General features: G+C 35.5%; 1 protein-coding gene across 1 annotated transcript in view; it reads left to right on the top strand.

The window, feature by feature from the left end:
• Nucleotides 1-18394, top strand: part of GABRB2 (gamma-aminobutyric acid type A receptor subunit beta2) — a 240558-nt gene that overhangs the window by 109987 nt on the left and 112177 nt on the right. Inside the window, 1 exon segment of the mRNA XM_043596660.1 lies at nt 6632-6714. Coding sequence (XP_043452595.1) covers nt 6632-6714 — 83 coding nt within the window.

The raw sequence follows: 18394 nt of genomic DNA on the forward strand, positions 1-18394 counted from the left end.
AAATCCCAACTCCACCCCTCATTCTGAGACTATTAGAGAAAAACACTCATTAAATGAGATGATACATTTAAGCACACTAGATGATGTCTAGAACTTAGTAAGTGATCAGTTAATAGGAGGTATGTTTATTACTTGCAAGAATGCCAAAGTGGGTCATCTAAGGCTTTACAAAATGCACAAGCATATCACTAGAGGGATATATGTGAGAAGTTAGCTTCCCAACTAAAATGACTGTGAGACACAAAATAGTATTCAGTTTTCTTAGAGAGAGAGAGAGGCAAAAATTTTTCAAGTACCTTATGGAGAAGTGACTCAGATGAGCTCCTCAGAATTTTTCAAAATTTCAGTTTGTACTCTAATGCTTGATTTTGGTTTATTGATCTTCCCCCATTCCCACCTGAAGTTTTTAGTTTGTTTTACAGCTAGAAATATATATATCAATATATTTTTTGATAATTGACTGTTTTTACATCCTAATTTTTCTCTAGTAATGATGCCCACTCATACTATAGGATCCTGTTATCCTTTGTAATTAGAGTAAGTTGTGCTTTTAAGTAAATGTGCATTTTGAACAAAGTAAAAACATGCTGTGGGTTAGAATGACATGCTTTGAATATACTTGGGGATAAGACATCTGACTTTCTTGAAAAAACATACATATATATTGAAAAGAATAATTTTGTATGCATGAAATGATTGGATAGTTATCTAGATAAAGAAATCAAACAAAGTAGAAGTCCAGTGTCACTTTCTTGTCATCTCTGGTTGAAATCCTAACAGATTTCTGACTTGTCAAGGCACATGTTTGAGCATATATTCTAGTGCCAGAAGTCTGTTGTGAAGACTGTTGAAAGGACCAAAGCATGTCACATTAATTATGATTCTGAGTTATCTCCTATTGGCTGAGAGACAAAGGCATCTATTATTACTTAATAACTGTCTTTGAGTCTTTTTAATCTTGGAATGATACGGTACCATCACTAAATCTCAGGTAATGACACTATAAAATATTTGTTGTGGCTTTGCTGCAAAATGCTGGCATAGCTGTTGTATTTCTTGATTTTATAGATGCCTTTAGTGAGTGTTTTAGGCTATGTTACATATGTAGTTTTCTTGCACTATGTCAGTATTTTATGACACAAGTAATTTTTGGTTGACAAGACTCAGCGGCTAAGGAACAAAAAGTTTCTCCAAAGATCTTTAGCCCAGTCAGAATATTGGCATTCCCCAAAGGTGGCTTTCATTGCGTAATAATATTCAGCCTAAAGAAGTCACATTTTCAACTTGTAACTGTAGAAAATTTGTGACAGGTAAAAGAGGCACATTCTGAATGCATCATTGACTATTTCCTGTGATTGAAGACAACACTATCTCTATATATTTCACAGTGGACTTAAAATTTAATCAGCATACCTACATAATGAGTTAGTAGCTTCACTTCAAAGACTAGTGCTAGTGTTAAGTAATTTAAGGCCCATTAAGGATGTTTATCAGGATTCAGAGTGGAATGTTCATGAAATCCTCATTAAGTATATTTGTTGTATTGATTGTTCCTAGAGAAGCTTAGCAATGCTATAAATCATCAGTTCCAAAGAAAAGATTTTGATGTTGATCATTGAGCTTTTCTAAATAAATTCCTTTCTGAGTAGCTTCTATAATTCTATGATTTTAGAATTTTTACATAAATTTAATGAGCTACTTAATATAGAGAATTGCATCAAAATCTCAGTTTGAGAATACTTATGACCATGGATTTTTTTCTTTTCTTTGTTTATTATTATTATTACTATTTAATATTGGCTTAGTGATATATACCAGGGACCTGGAAAAGTGCTTGAAATACAAATAAGACAAAAACAGCTGTAGTTTCTGATATTATAAAACACATGGAAAAGATGCAGGTTTGTTAACACATGTCTGTACTTTGTATTCAAATCTATTAGAGTTTTATACACATATATAGAATGATTTTTTGCATATTTTTGTGTTTGGATGCTATTCATGTCATATTTTATAGCTCTACTTTGATTTTTTTTAATGTTTATTTATTTGAGAGAGAGAGAGAGAGAGAGAGAGGCAGAAAGAGAGGGAAAGAGAAAATTCCAAGCAGGCTCTGCACCTTTAGCACAGAGCCCAACGTGGGGCTCAATCTCATGAACCCGTGAGATCATGACCTGAGCTGAAATCAAGAGTCAGATGCTTAACTGACTGAGTCACCCAGGCACCCCACTCTGCTTTTCTTTTAATATAAGTGCTTGCGTATTCTACATTTCTTCTGTATACAAACACATACATATACATATTTCCAAATATTAACCATTGGTCAAATGAGTTATCACTGTATTTGCTCATTAGCATGTGGTAATAACGAGTTACAGAACATTTTATGAGTTACAGATCTTTTCTTACCTTTATCATCTTATAACAAATTAGGTTGGCAAGTTTTTAATTTCAGATTTTCAGAAGCAACCAAGTATTATAGGATCTAAGTGATTCATCCTAGTTCACTCATTCTGGTCTATATGAACAGGATTCAAAATGGATTATTTTGTCTACAGAGTTTCTGCTTTAAGCCAATAGGAGACACAAGTGCCTTGGAAACATTGACTGGAAAATAGTTATATATATATTTTTTGTGAAGTATAGCTTTAAAAGAGTAAAACACAGGTGTAAATATAAATGTTGATGTAAGAAAAACTCTTTCATCTTTTTTTTTTAAATGTGGGTAGAAACTCATTTCTTCTGCAATAGCATTAGTCAATTTATTTTTCTTGTTCACAGCACTAATGTTTACAGCACTAGTTCACAGATGTTAGTTGCCATGAATATGTATCAGCAGAAAGTGTGAACCACAGCCTATATAGTAGCTATTGCAAACTTCACCTCACTTACACTGTTGAGCATCTGTTTATGGCTCTCACTTTTTTTTTTATCATATGTGTGCCCTTGTACCTTTAATGTCCTTTGTGTTCATTCTATCAGATGAAGTTAATTTTCTCTTGTTTCTCAAGATGGAGATTATTTATGCTATTTTACAGAAGTAACATGGGAGTTTTGGTATGCCCATCATGTACCTAATTTTATTTTCTTTGAAAATGTATCTTCTACATAATACAAGCTTCTGTATTCAATTCAGGTTATAGCTACAATTCAGGTTGTAGCTACATGTGAAATTCAGGTTAGTAGCTACAATGTGTTAGTAACAATTCAGGTTGTAGCTACATGTGAAACAAAGACACAGAGAGGAAGGAAGGAAGGAAGGAAGGAGGAAACAAGGGAGGAAGGAAGGAAGAAGAGAAGGAAGGAAGAAAATCAGTAGGCCAGTGAGAAATTCAGCCATGTATTGCATAGCCAAAATAAATTGTCATTTTTAGGCCCTGAGCAAATTATTAACTGTGAATGTTAATTTTTATATACTTTTAGAATTTATAAAATGTAAGTATTTGGTAAGACCCAGGGAAAGCCGAAACAATCAGTTTGATGATAAGATAAACTCTAGTACTCTTTATGCAATGTTAATTAAATGGATTAAAATGTATTTATTCTTAAAAATATAAGACAAACCCCTAAAACTTAAGACATGTTTTAAGTTAAAAAAAGAGGAGAAATAATGCAGTAAGATAATCCTCCAAATAAAAGATTTATAATCAGCAAAACCAACTGTTTGCCTCTTTATAATTCATGTTTTTATTTATCCAACAGATGTTTATTGATTGCCTTACAATAAATCTGTGCCTTATAACAAAACCCGCGCCCCTAAACAGCTTACATTTTATTGAGAGAAATAGTAAAGAAAGAAATAAAGGAAGAAAAAAAGAAAGAAAAGAAAGAAGGGAAGGAAGGAAGGAAGGAAGGAAGGAAGGAAGGAAGGAAGGAAGGAAGGAAGAAAGAAAAAGTTTTTTCCTCTTAATCCCTTTCACCCATTCCCCTAGCCCCCTCCCCTTTGGCCATCACCAGTTCTCTATATTTATGAGTCTGTTTCTCCCTTTGTTGTTGTTTGTTTGTTCATTTGTTTTGTTTATTATATTCCACATGTAAGTGAAATCAAATGGCATTTCTCGTTCTGTGTGTGGTTTATTTCACTTACCATGATATCTGCTAGGTCCATCCATGTTGTTGTGAATGATAATATTTCATTCTTTTCTTATGGCTGAGTAATTGTTAAATCACTATGCTATATACCTGAAACTAATTTAATATTATATGTCAACTGTACTTCATTAAAAGTCTTAAAAAGTAAGATAAATAAGATAATTTCAGATTATGATACTTGCCTAAAGGAAATAAACAGATAGGATGGAACATTAGTTAAGGCAACCACTTTGGATGGGCTTCTTGGGAAAGGGCTCTTAGAGGAGGTGACTTTTGAGGTGAAGGATCATAAAAGAGGGCCTTGTGAAGTTCAGAGAGACACATATTCTAGGCAGAAAGAACAAATGTGAAGACTGGAAGATAGTGAGAAAGGACTTGGTATGAGATAATATTGAGATTTTAGGAAGAGGCAGATTATTTAGAGCACAGTAGGACACAGTCAAAATTTTGGATCTTTTTGGAAGAACCACTAAAATTTGAAGCAGAGGAATGATAAAATCTAATCTATGTTTTTAAAAGATCTGACTGCTGTGTGGATAATGGATGGTAGGGAGGCAAATGGAGAGGCCAGGAGACCTATCTACAATAATTATATGAGGTGAGGCAACAGGGCCATAGATTTTGAGGGAGACAATGGAGATGGAAAGGAGCTGAGGCAGAGTAGCTAACTCTTGGCGAAGGAAAGGAAGGAATCAGGGATGAACATCAGCCCTAGGATACTCAACTTCCTGCTAAAAAGAAAAGCAAAAGTTAACAGAGCACAAACCTTAATGAAGCAGTAACCAAACTAAAGAGGTATGAACTACTTACACTTAGTCACATATTTCCATCCTACAACTAAGGAGTGGGACTCTCACACCTAACTGAGGAATTTCATAGACTCAGTCTACCTAGATTACTTGCAAACTGTGCCCAACCTTTTAATGAAAAATATCTATCTGGAGACTGTTTATCCCAAGCTGGGGCTGTATCTTATTTTTCTATTCTTAACTCATAGTAAAGTGCCCTTCAGAGTAGAGTGAGCCAAAGTTGGTCAAATTCACTATCAATTTCTTGTTAGTTTTTCTTTTTCCAGCAGATTTAAAGGACACACTGTATGTAGGTACTCTTCTATATTCTGTATACAAATTATTCTTATAGAAATCCTGTTAGGTAACTATTATTGTTGTTAATAATATCCCCTTCTCATAGATAAAGAAACTAAGGTTGGTTAAAGGATATTAACCATTCTGATGTCAATCAGTTAGCAAGACAGAATTAGAATTTATACCTATGTCTGTTGTTTTCTAAAACTTGTGTTTTTTCATGACATTATGCTACCTTATTGATCAGAAAATACATGTTAACAAATCATTTAGAACTGTATGATTTTTGACTCCTTTTAGTAGTTCTTCAATAAGAGATTAGTGAAAAATAATGACAGAGTGGCGCCTGGGTGGCTCAGTTGGTTGAGTGCCCGCCTCTTAATTTCGGCTCAGGTCATGATCCCAGACCTCTTTCTCTTTCTCTCTGTCTCTCTTCCCAGCTTGGGTTCTCTCTCTCTCTCTCTCTCTCTCTCTCTCTCTCTCTCTCTCTCTCTCTCATTCTAAAAAAAAGATGATGAAAGAGAAATATAAAGGCATTAAAAGGACATGTTCACATCTTCCTGATAAAAGAATAAAGGTACCAGGTGTTCTAAATAAGTAAATCTGCCAATCCATGAGAGGACATTCTCTTAACAGGTCATGAGAATATCATTTTACTCAGCACAAAGCAAATCAGGTGATACATGAAAGGCTGATACTGTATTGTATTAAAGCACTTGATAAGTACTATACAATGTATATAAATGTCAAAAATGATGCATTAAATCCAAGATTTAATTAACATTAGATTAGAGAGAGGAGGAAACAAATGTGAGTGGAAGAGGAATTATCTATGTTGATATTCTTTTTTTTTATTTTTTTGAAAAATTTTTTTAACGTTTATTTATTTTTGAGACAGAGAGAGACAGAGCATGAACAGGGGAGGAGCAGAGAGACAGGGAGACACAGAATCTGAAACAGGCTCCAGGCTCTGAGCTGTCAGCACAGAGCCCGACGCGGGGCTTGAACTCACGGACTGTGAGATCATGACCTGAACCGAAGTCGGACGCTTAACCAACCAAGCCACCCAGGCGCCCCATCTATGTTGATATTCTTAATCACCTGTAATGCTTAGAAAAATAAAGAGCCCTAGGACCATCCCTCCCTGCCCCAAGACATTCTGGAGCATAGAAACTGCCTGTTTAACAAATGCTCCCAGATGGTTTTGGTACAAGTAGGTAATGGACCACACTTTGGGAAAATACTGATTTTGTCCAATTTTCTTTTAATACATCAGCCCAAGGCTCATAAAGGAAAATGGTTATCTGAACTTGTGGCACCCTTTTTCGTTAGAACTTTGGCTTAAGTCAGTCTCCTAGAGACCCAATTCTGTCCTCTTTGATACTTGGATTTAATTTTTCCAGTTCCAGCCATGGACCAGCTAACAGCATGTATCATTGCTATTTCTCTTCTAGAATCACAACCACAGCTGCCTGCATGATGGACCTAAGGCGGTACCCACTGGATGAACAAAACTGCACCTTGGAAATTGAAAGCTGTAAGTTTTTCTAAGAATGAAGCTAGACTGAACTCTGCTTTAAGGTTACTCTGGTTCATATCCAGACCACAGGTCCCGCAAAAGTACTGCTACTACAGTAAATCTGGTGGAGAGAGACGGAGTCAGTATCTTTCCTCAGTGATGCTGCCACCCTCTTAGTCTCATCTCTAAATCCCTGGGAGAGATGTATAGGCAAGATGTAATTGAGCAATAAAAGAAAGATGCTAAGACCCTGGAAGAAGACCAAGGGCTATTCTAGGCATTTAAAGTATGGAATTGGTGCATACAGCTGCAACAAGCTTGGAAAAATAGGTGGTAATGGCAGAGAGACACAGGAAATCCCAATTGTCTTTGCCTCTCAGGTTATGTCTTTGCAATTGCAAAATAAATGTGGCCTCTGGACCAGTTAAAATATTCACAGAATATGGATTGGTGGAATATTTTTTGTTTCAAGGGACTACTTTCACTGTCTAAAATTTAGTTTACATTCCTGCTAGAGGCCATATCATGAGCAAGATTGGTGTCTGTGTCTGTGTTTATTTTCTTTCCTGTGCTGACTTGTTTTGCAGTGTTGTTGCTTTTCTGGGCCACGGTTTCTTGATGACTCAATCATCTACCCTGTTGGGTGGGTGAAAACATTGATTTCATGACCCCTCTCCATTTTAGAGGTCATTTGAGATGGAAGAGGATTCGAATCTCTTTTCTTTGTCAGTTCTTTGCAATGTTTTCATGCCTCATCCCACCAAACAATTGGAAGCTGATGATTTTATATCCAGCATTCTAGATAATGAGTAACTTGACTGCTGTGTGGATGGGATACTCTCAGCTGTTGTGAGAAAACTCTAGCTGTGGCAAAGCAGTGTAACTCGAAGTCACTACTCTGAGTGGAAATACAAGACTTTATGGAACACAGCTTGTATTTGGCCTGTTAAAAAAGAATAGCTTCCAGAGATTATTGAATTTACATACATTTTTTTGAGGAACTTGATTTCATACTTGTGCTCTCAAATCGTTATTTTCACTTTTGATCTTTGCAATAAAGAACTATTTAATGAAATTGGTCTATAGGATTTTGATAATTATTTTTATGTATTTTGAGATAACTTTGCACTTTATTAACTTATGATAGAATTAAAGTGCAGATTGTTCTTCGAAGTCCAAATTCTTTGGTTGTTTCCAATTGTTTATATAAAGATTTAAAAAAAAAAATTAGGTTGCCGTGTGCTAACAGTGAGGTTTTGGTAAGAGAATTTTTTGTGGTGAAATTTGAGTGGACTTTTAAATAATCAGAATTGTACACATGGTTGAAGCACTTGTACTCATGTTATTTCATTTAAGCTCTTCACAACCTTCCAAGGTAAGTAAACAAGTCCCTTTTATTTTAAAGAACTGATGCCTAAGGACACAGCCAACACCCAGGTGTTTAATGTAATTAAATTATAATTCTGACAAGGATTTTTTTTAAATTAATGTGACAATTATTCAGACTTTTAGAAAGTTTAAGTTTTAATAAAGGGGCTTTTACATTTCTCATTTCAATTCACAGTTACCCTATTAAATGGAGTAGAATAGATTTTTTCCCACAGCCTTACTGAGATATAATTGATGTATAACATTGTGTAAGTTTAAGATGTATGAGGCAATGATTTGATAGATGTATATGTTGTAAGATGATTACCATAATAATATTAGTTAAATCCATTACCTCAGTGACATTGTGTGTGTATGTTGAGGACTGAGCTACTCTTTAGCAACTTGCAAGTGTACAATACAGAATTGTTAACTATAGTCACCATCCTGTAGATTAGATGCCTAAATATTACTCATATTTTAACTCATCTTTGTAAACCTTTAACCATCTTTGATCATCTTCCAAAAACCCTCACCCCTGACAACCACCAAGTTACTCTCTGTTTCTATGACTTCAGTATTTATTTTTAGATACCACATATAAGTAGGATCATACAGTATTGGTCTTTGTCTTATTTCACTTAGTGTAATTCCCTCAAGTTTTATCTATGTTATTGGAAATGACAGGATTTCCTTTTGATCACCATAGCTTTGAAGTATAGTTTGAAATGAGGAAGTGTGATGCCTCTAGTTTTGTTATTCCTGTTCAAGAGTTCTTTAGCTATTCAAGGTCTTTTGTGGATCCATATAGATTTTAGTATTATTTGTTGTTCTATGTCTGTAAAAATGTATTGGAATTTAAATAGGAAATGCACTAAATCTATAGGTGGCTTTGGGTAATAGAGACATTTTAATAACATTAACTCTGATCTGTGAACATGAGATGTCTTTCCATTTATTTATGTCTTCAGTTTCTTTCATCAATGTCTTATACTTTTCATTGTACAGATCTTTCACTTCCTTGGTTAAATTTATTCCTAAGTATTTCATTGTTTTTGATGCTATTGTAAATGGGATTGCTTTCTTTATTTTGTTTTTAGAGTTCATTGTTAGTATATAGAAATGCAACTGATTTTTGTATGTTTATTTTGTATCATGAAACTTTACTGAATTTATTAGTTCTATTTTTGGGGGGGAGGCAGTCTTTAGGGTTTTCTATATATAAGATCGTGTCATTTGCATGTAATTTTACTTCTTCCTTACCAATTTGGATATCTTTTATTTCTTTTTCTTGCCTGATTTTTCTGGCTAGGACTTTCAGTACTACGCTGAACAGACAGAAAATCATTGTTATATGAATGATCATGAAATATGTTATATTAATAATATATATGATATTCTGCCATTATTGGTAGGTAGTTAACTAATTAAGCTTATTGAAATGAATTTATGATCCTAGACTTTTAACAACTAGCTCTGAAGTTGATGCCTGACATTCAACCTTATTTATCCGTTTCCTTCTTCTAAGCAAACTTTAGGCATTTGTTTATTCTCCTTTTCCCTCTCCCTCACCCTCTCTTCTCCCTCTTTGCCTCTACCTCCCTTCTCCTTACTTTTCTTCTCTCCCTCCTTCCCCTCCTGACTGTCCTTCTTCCCTACCTCTCTCAAATGCAAATGACCTCAACAGTGGCATTACTAAATCATTATTACCTTGTCTCTATGCCAGCAATTCATATATTGGTTTAATGGCAGAGAAAATAATATAACTTGATTCTGAGTGAGGGAATATTAGGATTGAGTTTATTGCAAAGCCATTTAATATGTCCCATCCAGAAATGAAAAATAATGCAAAGAGAGCAAGGGGAGTATTATGTGTCTTTGAAATGGGAATAGTTAGGGGACTAATCTCTTATACTCTGAGCCAGAGTAGTTGCCAGATTAGTTGCTAGAACTTTCCTAGCAGCTCTATCATAGATAACTTCACAGGACTATGCCAAGTGTTCACTGAGATAGCCAGTCAGGCTTGTCCTTTTAGGACCTAAAAAAAAAAAAAAAAAAAAAAATCCTACCGCTGCCCTTGTAGCAGCATCAGAAACCAGTTCTTGCTGTCCTCTCACAGTCACTGATTACATACATTATGTTGGGAAAGTCAACCCGCTTATCTGAGCCTCAGTTTCCCATAGATAAGAAGGGAATAATAATATCTACCACAACAAATTGTTATGAGGATTAAAATAGCTAATAATGATTAAAAAAATATTGCACTTTGCTTGGTACATAGTAGACATCGAATAAATAATAACTGGTGATGATGATGATGATGATGATGATGCTTATATACCAATTTTATTATATTTAAAGATTCCTTTGGTGCTGGAGATTTGACCTAATTATGAGATCTAGTAGATCCAGGCAAGGAGGGATTGAAAACACAGCATTGTCCTTCTCAACTTTTACTTTTACATTCTAAGTAAGTCTCATTATTTGTAGGGCTGTCTACTTCCTCATAGTATGTCTCAGCCAGCTGTGCCTACAGTATAAAATGCAAATTAATTTCTTTTACTACTGTCAGTGGGAAAAGAATGAATAGTTAGCTTCAAAATCCAAAGAGGGAGATTTCAAAGCTCTTTGACATCTATCTGTACTTAGATGGAATGAAAGTACAATCCATTTTAAAATGTAATCCATTTGTGGTTTTGCCAACCTTTTACACTGGCCAGAGGAGACAGCCTCACCCACTGATCATCTAAAGTCTGTGCAATCAATGTAGCAAAATGTGCCCATAAGTGTGTGTGTGTTGGCACAGGCTTCTTTTTTTTCCTACAGATATTCACCATGCTTCAGGAAAGCAGGAAATAGAAATGTGTCTGTTGTTGTTGTGTTGAATTCCAATTTGGATATTTTGTAAAACAACTTGCTGTCAGATTATTGGTGGAATTAAGGCTCTATTTTCTTTTCAACAGCTTTATTTGGAATAATCTTTATTAAAGAGGGCAGTATAGATTGATATACTTAAGCAGACTAAGGTACTGAATCCATGTTTACGATGGCACAGGTTAATATATTTTGGATATAGCTTATGCTGTGTACTGCTCAATATTTTTGGAAATAGACATACAGGGTTTTTAAGAACTTAGTGGAAAAGATAATGCATAGTGTTCTTCCACTCCTAAAGTGAAAATTGATGGCATCTTAGAGTATGTCACTAATACTCTAAGTATACCACTTACTATACCAGTCTGTGATAATCAGAGTGGTATCACGGTATGTACTGTGGATCAGGGGACATTTATTTATTTTTTATTTTTTATGAGAGAGAGAGAGGGCGCAAGTGAGCAAGGGGCAGAGAGAGTGGGGGAGAGAGAATCCCACACAGGCTCGGCACTGTCAGCACAGAGCCCTAAGCGGGGTTTGAGCTCACCTGAAATGGGACTCAAATTGGAACCATGAGATCATGACCTGAGCCGAAGTTGTACACTTAACGGACTGAGCCACCCAGGCACCCAAGAGGATTTATTGAGTACGGTAACTATCTGGCATTGATTACTCGAGTTAACTAAACAGGTCACTTAGCTTTTTCAAGCTATGGTTTCACATCTCTACAATATTGCAATACCTTATAGATAATGAGATACGACAGAGATCTTTGTGCCATGCTTAGTACTGATCTTTCCATAGGTAGCAGCTGTTATCATTATTCCATCGTTATTATCATTATCAATTTCACCTGGAATATTGTGCTCACTTAGAGTCACAGCATTTTCAAGGGATATTTAGCAGTCAGAATTATCAAAATGTGAATGATACATAAAGTATGGAGTATGAAGAACCAGTAGAAGAAATGAGTGGGAGGAGGGATGTATCCTAGGAATGAGAAACCTAGGGAGAGAGTGGCAGTATTTGAATGGGATAGTTGTTTTCAAAAAATTGTAGTATTTCCTCTTAAGAGAGCAGACCATGTCCACTCTGGGGGCAAAACTAGAATAATGGTAAAAGATGCCAAAAGGCACTTTTGGACTGAAATATTTAAAAAAAAGAAAAGTTCATAGCAGTTACAGCTGGTGAAAATCCAGCAGGTCGTTCAATGCTATAAGACCATTTTCTGGGGAAAAGAGGATTCTTGCTTTGGGCAAGTGATGGGATGATATGATTTCTGAGGAGCTCTGGGTTGATGGTTACTTGGTACCAGCAAAAATAGGAAGGACTTTAGTTAAAGGACAGTTAGGCAAGCGCTGGTTTCTGTGAAGATGCTGATCCCATATGTATATACATCTGGAAGCAATGTTATTTACGAAAAGATGAAAATCACATCCTGGCTACAATTTTAAGTAGATGGTGTGTGTGTTTTGCTGATGGTCTGTTGTTATTTAGCTAACATCTTTCTTTTCTCAGATTTTCCTCACAGGAATATCTCTTACCATTGTGTGTGTGAGGAGAAACACTCAGACCCCCATATTTTCCTGCCTTCTAAATAATTTTGGACCCCCTTGAGGGTTTTTAAATATATATATATTTAGTTATATTTATAATTAGTTATAATTATTTACCTAGAGAAAATCAAAGAGAACTGCAAATGCTCCATAGTGTCACTGCACACAAACTTAATTTGCATCGCTGTTCTATTTTGGTATTTTCTTGACTTGTATCTAGTGGCTTGGAAGTGGGGAGTTTTTCTTCCCCTCCTTGATGTGTGAGATACTTTGCTTCAATGTGATCTCCATTGAACCATCTTTGTTGAACAATTATTATTCTTATTCTCTTGTGACAATAAATAAGTACCAGGATGTGTGTTTACAAACACTGGCACCTGATGCAGGTAGTACTTGTGATTTGGGGTATTTGGACTTTAGAGCTTCTGTCCTTACAATTTGTCCATTATGAGAAAGTGAAGAAGTGACTTAGATATAAAGGGTGCATCTTGATATGGAGTATGAAAAATGAAAATATTGAACTCTTTCCATCTAAAGCTTTTTTCCCCTGGAATAAAGAGAAATCTTATTTTTTATTCACATTTTTAAAATTTTCTCTTTCTGTAGTCTATTTTCTCCTTCTGGGATTCCTACAAATAGATATTGGGTGTCTCACATCAATCTACCATGGCTCTGAAATACAATTTGTAGATTTTTATCTTGCAAATTACTAATATTTATTTTATTCTAAAGAAATTATTATTAGTATTCTATTTTGGCCATCCTGTTTTCAATTTCTAAGAACTGTCTTATTCTTTGATAGCTCATTTTCCATAGTCACTTGTTTTCTTATGGAATGTTCTCTTTAGTTTACAGATATCATTTAAAATTATTTTACAAGTTTTCTTCTCTCTTCATTGTTTGATATCCTTTTGTGATGGTATATGTTTATTTATTATGGTCTTTCTTTTTTTATGCTGTTGATTTTCCTTGTAAGTCAGATAATATTGGTAATCAGTTCATATTTGTAAACAAAGGGCTAGTTTGGCCAAGGAATTACTGATACAGATTTTCTGAACTGATGTGGGTTTCCTTAGCACTTTTACATGACTGTTTTCATAGTCAGATTCTTCCCTGAATAAGGAGAGTGGGGACAGGAAGAGAACGGGGCTTGATGACCAGGCAGCTTTCCTCTTTAGAAGAGTAGGCTAAGACCTTTCACAGATAACCAAGGCTTATCTGAGGTTTAAGTACCTTAGATTATTTCACCCTTTCATTTCTGGAAGGATGTGATAGAACAACTTATCCTTTTATTCCCCTCCATCTGTAGCAGTACCCAGGGCTATCTGGCACTCTGTTCTGATTCTCTCTTCAGCCCAATATGTAAACTAGGAACCCAGGCAGCCCCACTTTGTTTAAGGAGACTTCTTCCTGCATTGTCTAGGGGCAGTCACCACAGCCAGATATAAGAGAATAAGAAGTCTGGTGGTTGCATGGTGGCTCCTGCTCTGTGAACTTGCTGAGTCTGCAAATTCTCTAGTGCATAGGTTCTCAACTTTGCTGCACATCAGATCCCTTGGGGAGTTTTTAAAAATCCCAATGAACAAGCCACACCACAGACCTATTGAATCAGTCATTTTAAAAGCTCCGTAGGTGATAACAGTGAACAAAGTTGGGAAAGAGTCCTCTCGGGCATAGTTTTCACTCTTGAATGAGCATGAGAATGTCCTGGACAGTTTGCTAAACACAGATTGCTGGGTCCTATCCCTGGGATTTCTCACTTAATGGGTCTGGAATGAGGCTCAAGAATTTTCATTTTTCGCATTTGTTGGTCCTGCTAATGCTGCAGGTGTAAAAACCACACTTCTCTGACTTTAGTGGGAAAATCAGCCCTCTCCGTTGCACTTCCCTGTGCAACACTTGTTTCCTTATTTGTTTTTTTTTTTATCTACATAACCTCATCTACATTCTAACTTTTGTACTTTTGTGATTTTCCAAAATTATTGGCCCATTGATGTAATGATACCTGCCTATTTTATAGTGCTATTATGGATTTTTACTGTTCTTTCTTTTTACACTTATTTCTATGAGATTTGAATAAGGTGGGAAAGGTAAATATACTGTCTTAGAGTGGAATTCTCCTTTTTCATACACATATTCAATTTTTAACTACATAAACAATTTTCAACCTCATTTTAAAAATTTAATAGCATATCACAAATATTTTATGAAATATTCTCTTCTAATTTCTTGTGTATATCTAGTATTCTACATGTGGATGAATCATAATTTATTTAATGGGTTCCCTATTATACATCATAAAATGACTACTATTTTGCTCTTTTTAATAATGTAATTTGTGCATGATTGAAGCTATCATTAAATACAATCAAGATTACATATCTATGTGTGTATATATATAATATACATAGATATAATATATATACACACATATATATATACATACATATATATAAGATTACGTGTGTGTGAGTGTGTGTGTGTGTGTGTATGGCTCTTCTGTACAACGTAATATGTAATGTTAAATTTAAATTAGTTATTTAAAAAAAACACTACAAATTCAGTTCTTCAGTCTAACTAGGCATATTTCATGTGCTCAGTAGCCACATGTAACTAGTATCTGCCATATTGGACAGTGTAAGTATATAGAACATTTTCATCATCTCAGAAAAGGCTGAGTAACACAAATATATGAGGCAAATTCATAGAAGTTGAATAAGTATATCATAGAAAAAATAAAATTTAAAGTCTTTGGGTATGATTTTACATATATTCTGATTTCAAAAATACTATAATATAAAAGGAAGCCAAAGGGCATTAGAATTGAAGTATAGTTATTTTCTTAATTGCAAAGAAAACCATTATTTTATTGTTCCTAAGCAGGCAAACCAAAAGGAAGCATAATTCATAGTGTTATCGAATTAGTATCTCCCATCTCACAGATGAAAATCTGCCTGCCATATTCATTTCCCGCAAGGCATCATTGGGCTCTCTCTGACATGGTGTTCAGAGCAAAGCAGTTTATGAAGTGTGTATGTATATCTTAGTAAACACTAGCCTAACAGGTAGGATGTGGATAAACTATATTATCCTGGCAGTGATCAAGACTGCCACATGAATTCACAGGAACCTTTGGAATCTAGAGTTCTAGGTAGAGAGAATTTGGGGAGATATATTTTAGCAGTAGACTCAGTCCCTTACCAGATTTTTGCCCTGTGTATATCAGGGTAAATACTGTGCCAAACCCAGGTAAATGAAACACAAAGGCTTCCACCCCTCATCTGTAGTAAGCTGACTTGGTAACTAAAAGAGGTCAAAGCTTAAGAGCTGTTCACTCCTCTGACCATGTGGTAAGCACAGGTGTAAAATTTCGGAATGTATTGGCACAGGCTCAGCTTGCAACTCAAAGAACAGAGAGGAGCAATTATAAGGAAATGGATTCCCATTATTGGTTCTTAAACTGAAGTGTTTTCTTAAAGACTAAATAAGTTCCTGAGTCCCTCAGGACAGAGTTTTGGATTAGGCTCTGCTCAAAACCCTGTGCTATGTATATTTACCTTTCTGAAGGTGATAGCCACCTTTTATGTTTCTAATACCCATTTTTTTTTCCTGTTTGGAAACTTCCATTAAAATTAAAAAAATTCGGTTGAGGTGCTCATTGTATTTTACAAATTTTTCTGTGGCAGATCTCATGGTGAGAGGGTGGTGGGGGTACAGACTTGTTTACTTGGTTTTCCTTGAGGCTCAGGAAAGGTGCCAACAGAGCTGTCACCAAAAATTGTCTCTTTTTGGCTGGGCTGCATTTTATGCTGTATCCTAATTAAGTGAAAATGCCACATGTGTGGCTTTCTTAGCATTTTTTAGTGAAAGCTGGAGAGCACTTCAGGAAACCTGATGTGAACATCATAAGCCAGAGGCATAAATACACCCACATGCCTTCCCTGAAGCATTTCCAGAAGACTCATGTTGTTTTTGTTTGATAGTTGCAGCCCAATGAATTATAACTTAGACTGACTTTTCTCAGATCCTGACTCTGGCTCCTTGTGTTACCACTTGGAGATATGGTCCTTTCAGTAGGCTTTCAAAACTCTTGATTTGTTTTTGCAAATCAAACACCTTTTTCTTCATGATAGCTTCCAGAGTCTATCATCTATCCCTACTCCCACCTCCATTGCCTTCAGTACCATGATTATTACATTTGTTGTTATCATGATCACCATTATCAATAATAGTCACTACCATTTATTAAATGTTTACTTTATATTAGATACAGTGCTGTATATACACATATAATCTCATTTATATATCTCATATGACAACTACTAATAGTATTTCTTCTTTACAAATGAGAATGTGGTACCTTAGAGAAGTTGTGCAACTTAGAAAAGATCACACACGTTAGCAGGTGAATGTCTAACTGAAGAAAACAGAATCCAGTGTAGCTAGTTTAAGCAGAAAGAGACTTACTTAGCTTACAGAATTCTTGGGAAGACTGAAGAAACAGACTCTAGGCTGAGCTTTTACATATAATTCTCACAGTCACAGCCCAGGCCTGTGTTGACAGGCAGTCAGTGTTCCTGCCACAGTATAATGACTACCTGCAGAACAGAGGGACCGCTGCTCTCACTAGACCAAAACCACACTGATTTTCAGGTAATCTGTACTAATGAAAGAGGTGTTTTGTGCTGTGCCTCTCTCACTTCAAGCTCTGAAATCAAGTCTCCAACAAGTGTATCCAATTGGCAGAACCTCAATTACATTTTGAACCATAGACAGAAGTGAGGAATTATTATTAGGGCAGTTATTATTATTATTATTATTATTATTATTCATTATTGCTTGACCAAGCTGAGATGTGAATACAGATCTAATTTTAGAGCCCGTCTCTAACCATTATACATATATTCTTTGTTTATACACCTAACATAAAATTAATATATTCTTGTTTGTATTAAAAATAATTTATTTCTAATAATTCTATATTTATTAAATTCTACCTGCTGAGATATATGCTTTCAGTGGACTTTGTTACTTTCTTTGCCTGCCCCATATCTGAACATTATATTTGAAGAATCCCCTGCTTTATGAAACAAAGCTCACCTTCCATAACAGAAGTTGAAAAAGCCTCACACTCATTCTCTCAGCCTTACTTGCAACTAGAAGGTGGGTGCAAGACCAAGACTGTACCAATCCCATAACTTTGAATTGGAAATCTGTGCTGTGAGAACCAGTGGCTGTGGGAAAAGCCAGCCTAAGAAAGTTAGGAGCTATGGCAGTGGAGGGATGGAAGTGTTCAGGGGAACATATAGCTGTAAGAACCATAGCAGCCCTACCCAGTGAAGTTGCCTTGATAATTCTACTAGGACAGTTCTACGGTTTTGGACATTATTCCTGACTTCATAGTTTCCACACCTGGATTTCTGGCCTATTGTAAGTTGTTCAATATCATTTTAATAACTGTGTCTTCTATTTAATTTAACTCATCACTTTATATTGTTTGCAGCTAAGAACCCTGATTGCTATGCTTTAAAAAAATATATATTTATTTTGAGAGAGAGAGACAGAGACAGAGAGTGGAGGAGGGGCAAAAAGAGAGAAGGAGAGAGAGTGTCCCAGGCACTCTGACAGAGCAGAGCCCAACACGGGGCTTGAACTCACAAACCATGGAATCATAACCTGAGCCGAAACCAAGGGTCTCAACCAACTGAGCCACCCAGCGCCCCATCTGTGCTTCTTGAAAAAAGGATTATGTCTTATCCTTTATCTTTTATATTGCTTTGCAAATGACAGGTAGGTAGTGAAGAAATTCTTTACCAATTTAATTTAATTCATTGATTTCATCAAATTTCACTCTAGAACCATGCCCTCCCAAAACAAAATAGTGCCATAAGGAATTCCCT

This window comes from Prionailurus bengalensis, chromosome A1 (assembly GCF_016509475.1).
Source record: "Prionailurus bengalensis isolate Pbe53 chromosome A1, Fcat_Pben_1.1_paternal_pri, whole genome shotgun sequence".
NCBI classification, from domain to species: Eukaryota; Metazoa; Chordata; class Mammalia; order Carnivora; family Felidae; genus Prionailurus; species Prionailurus bengalensis.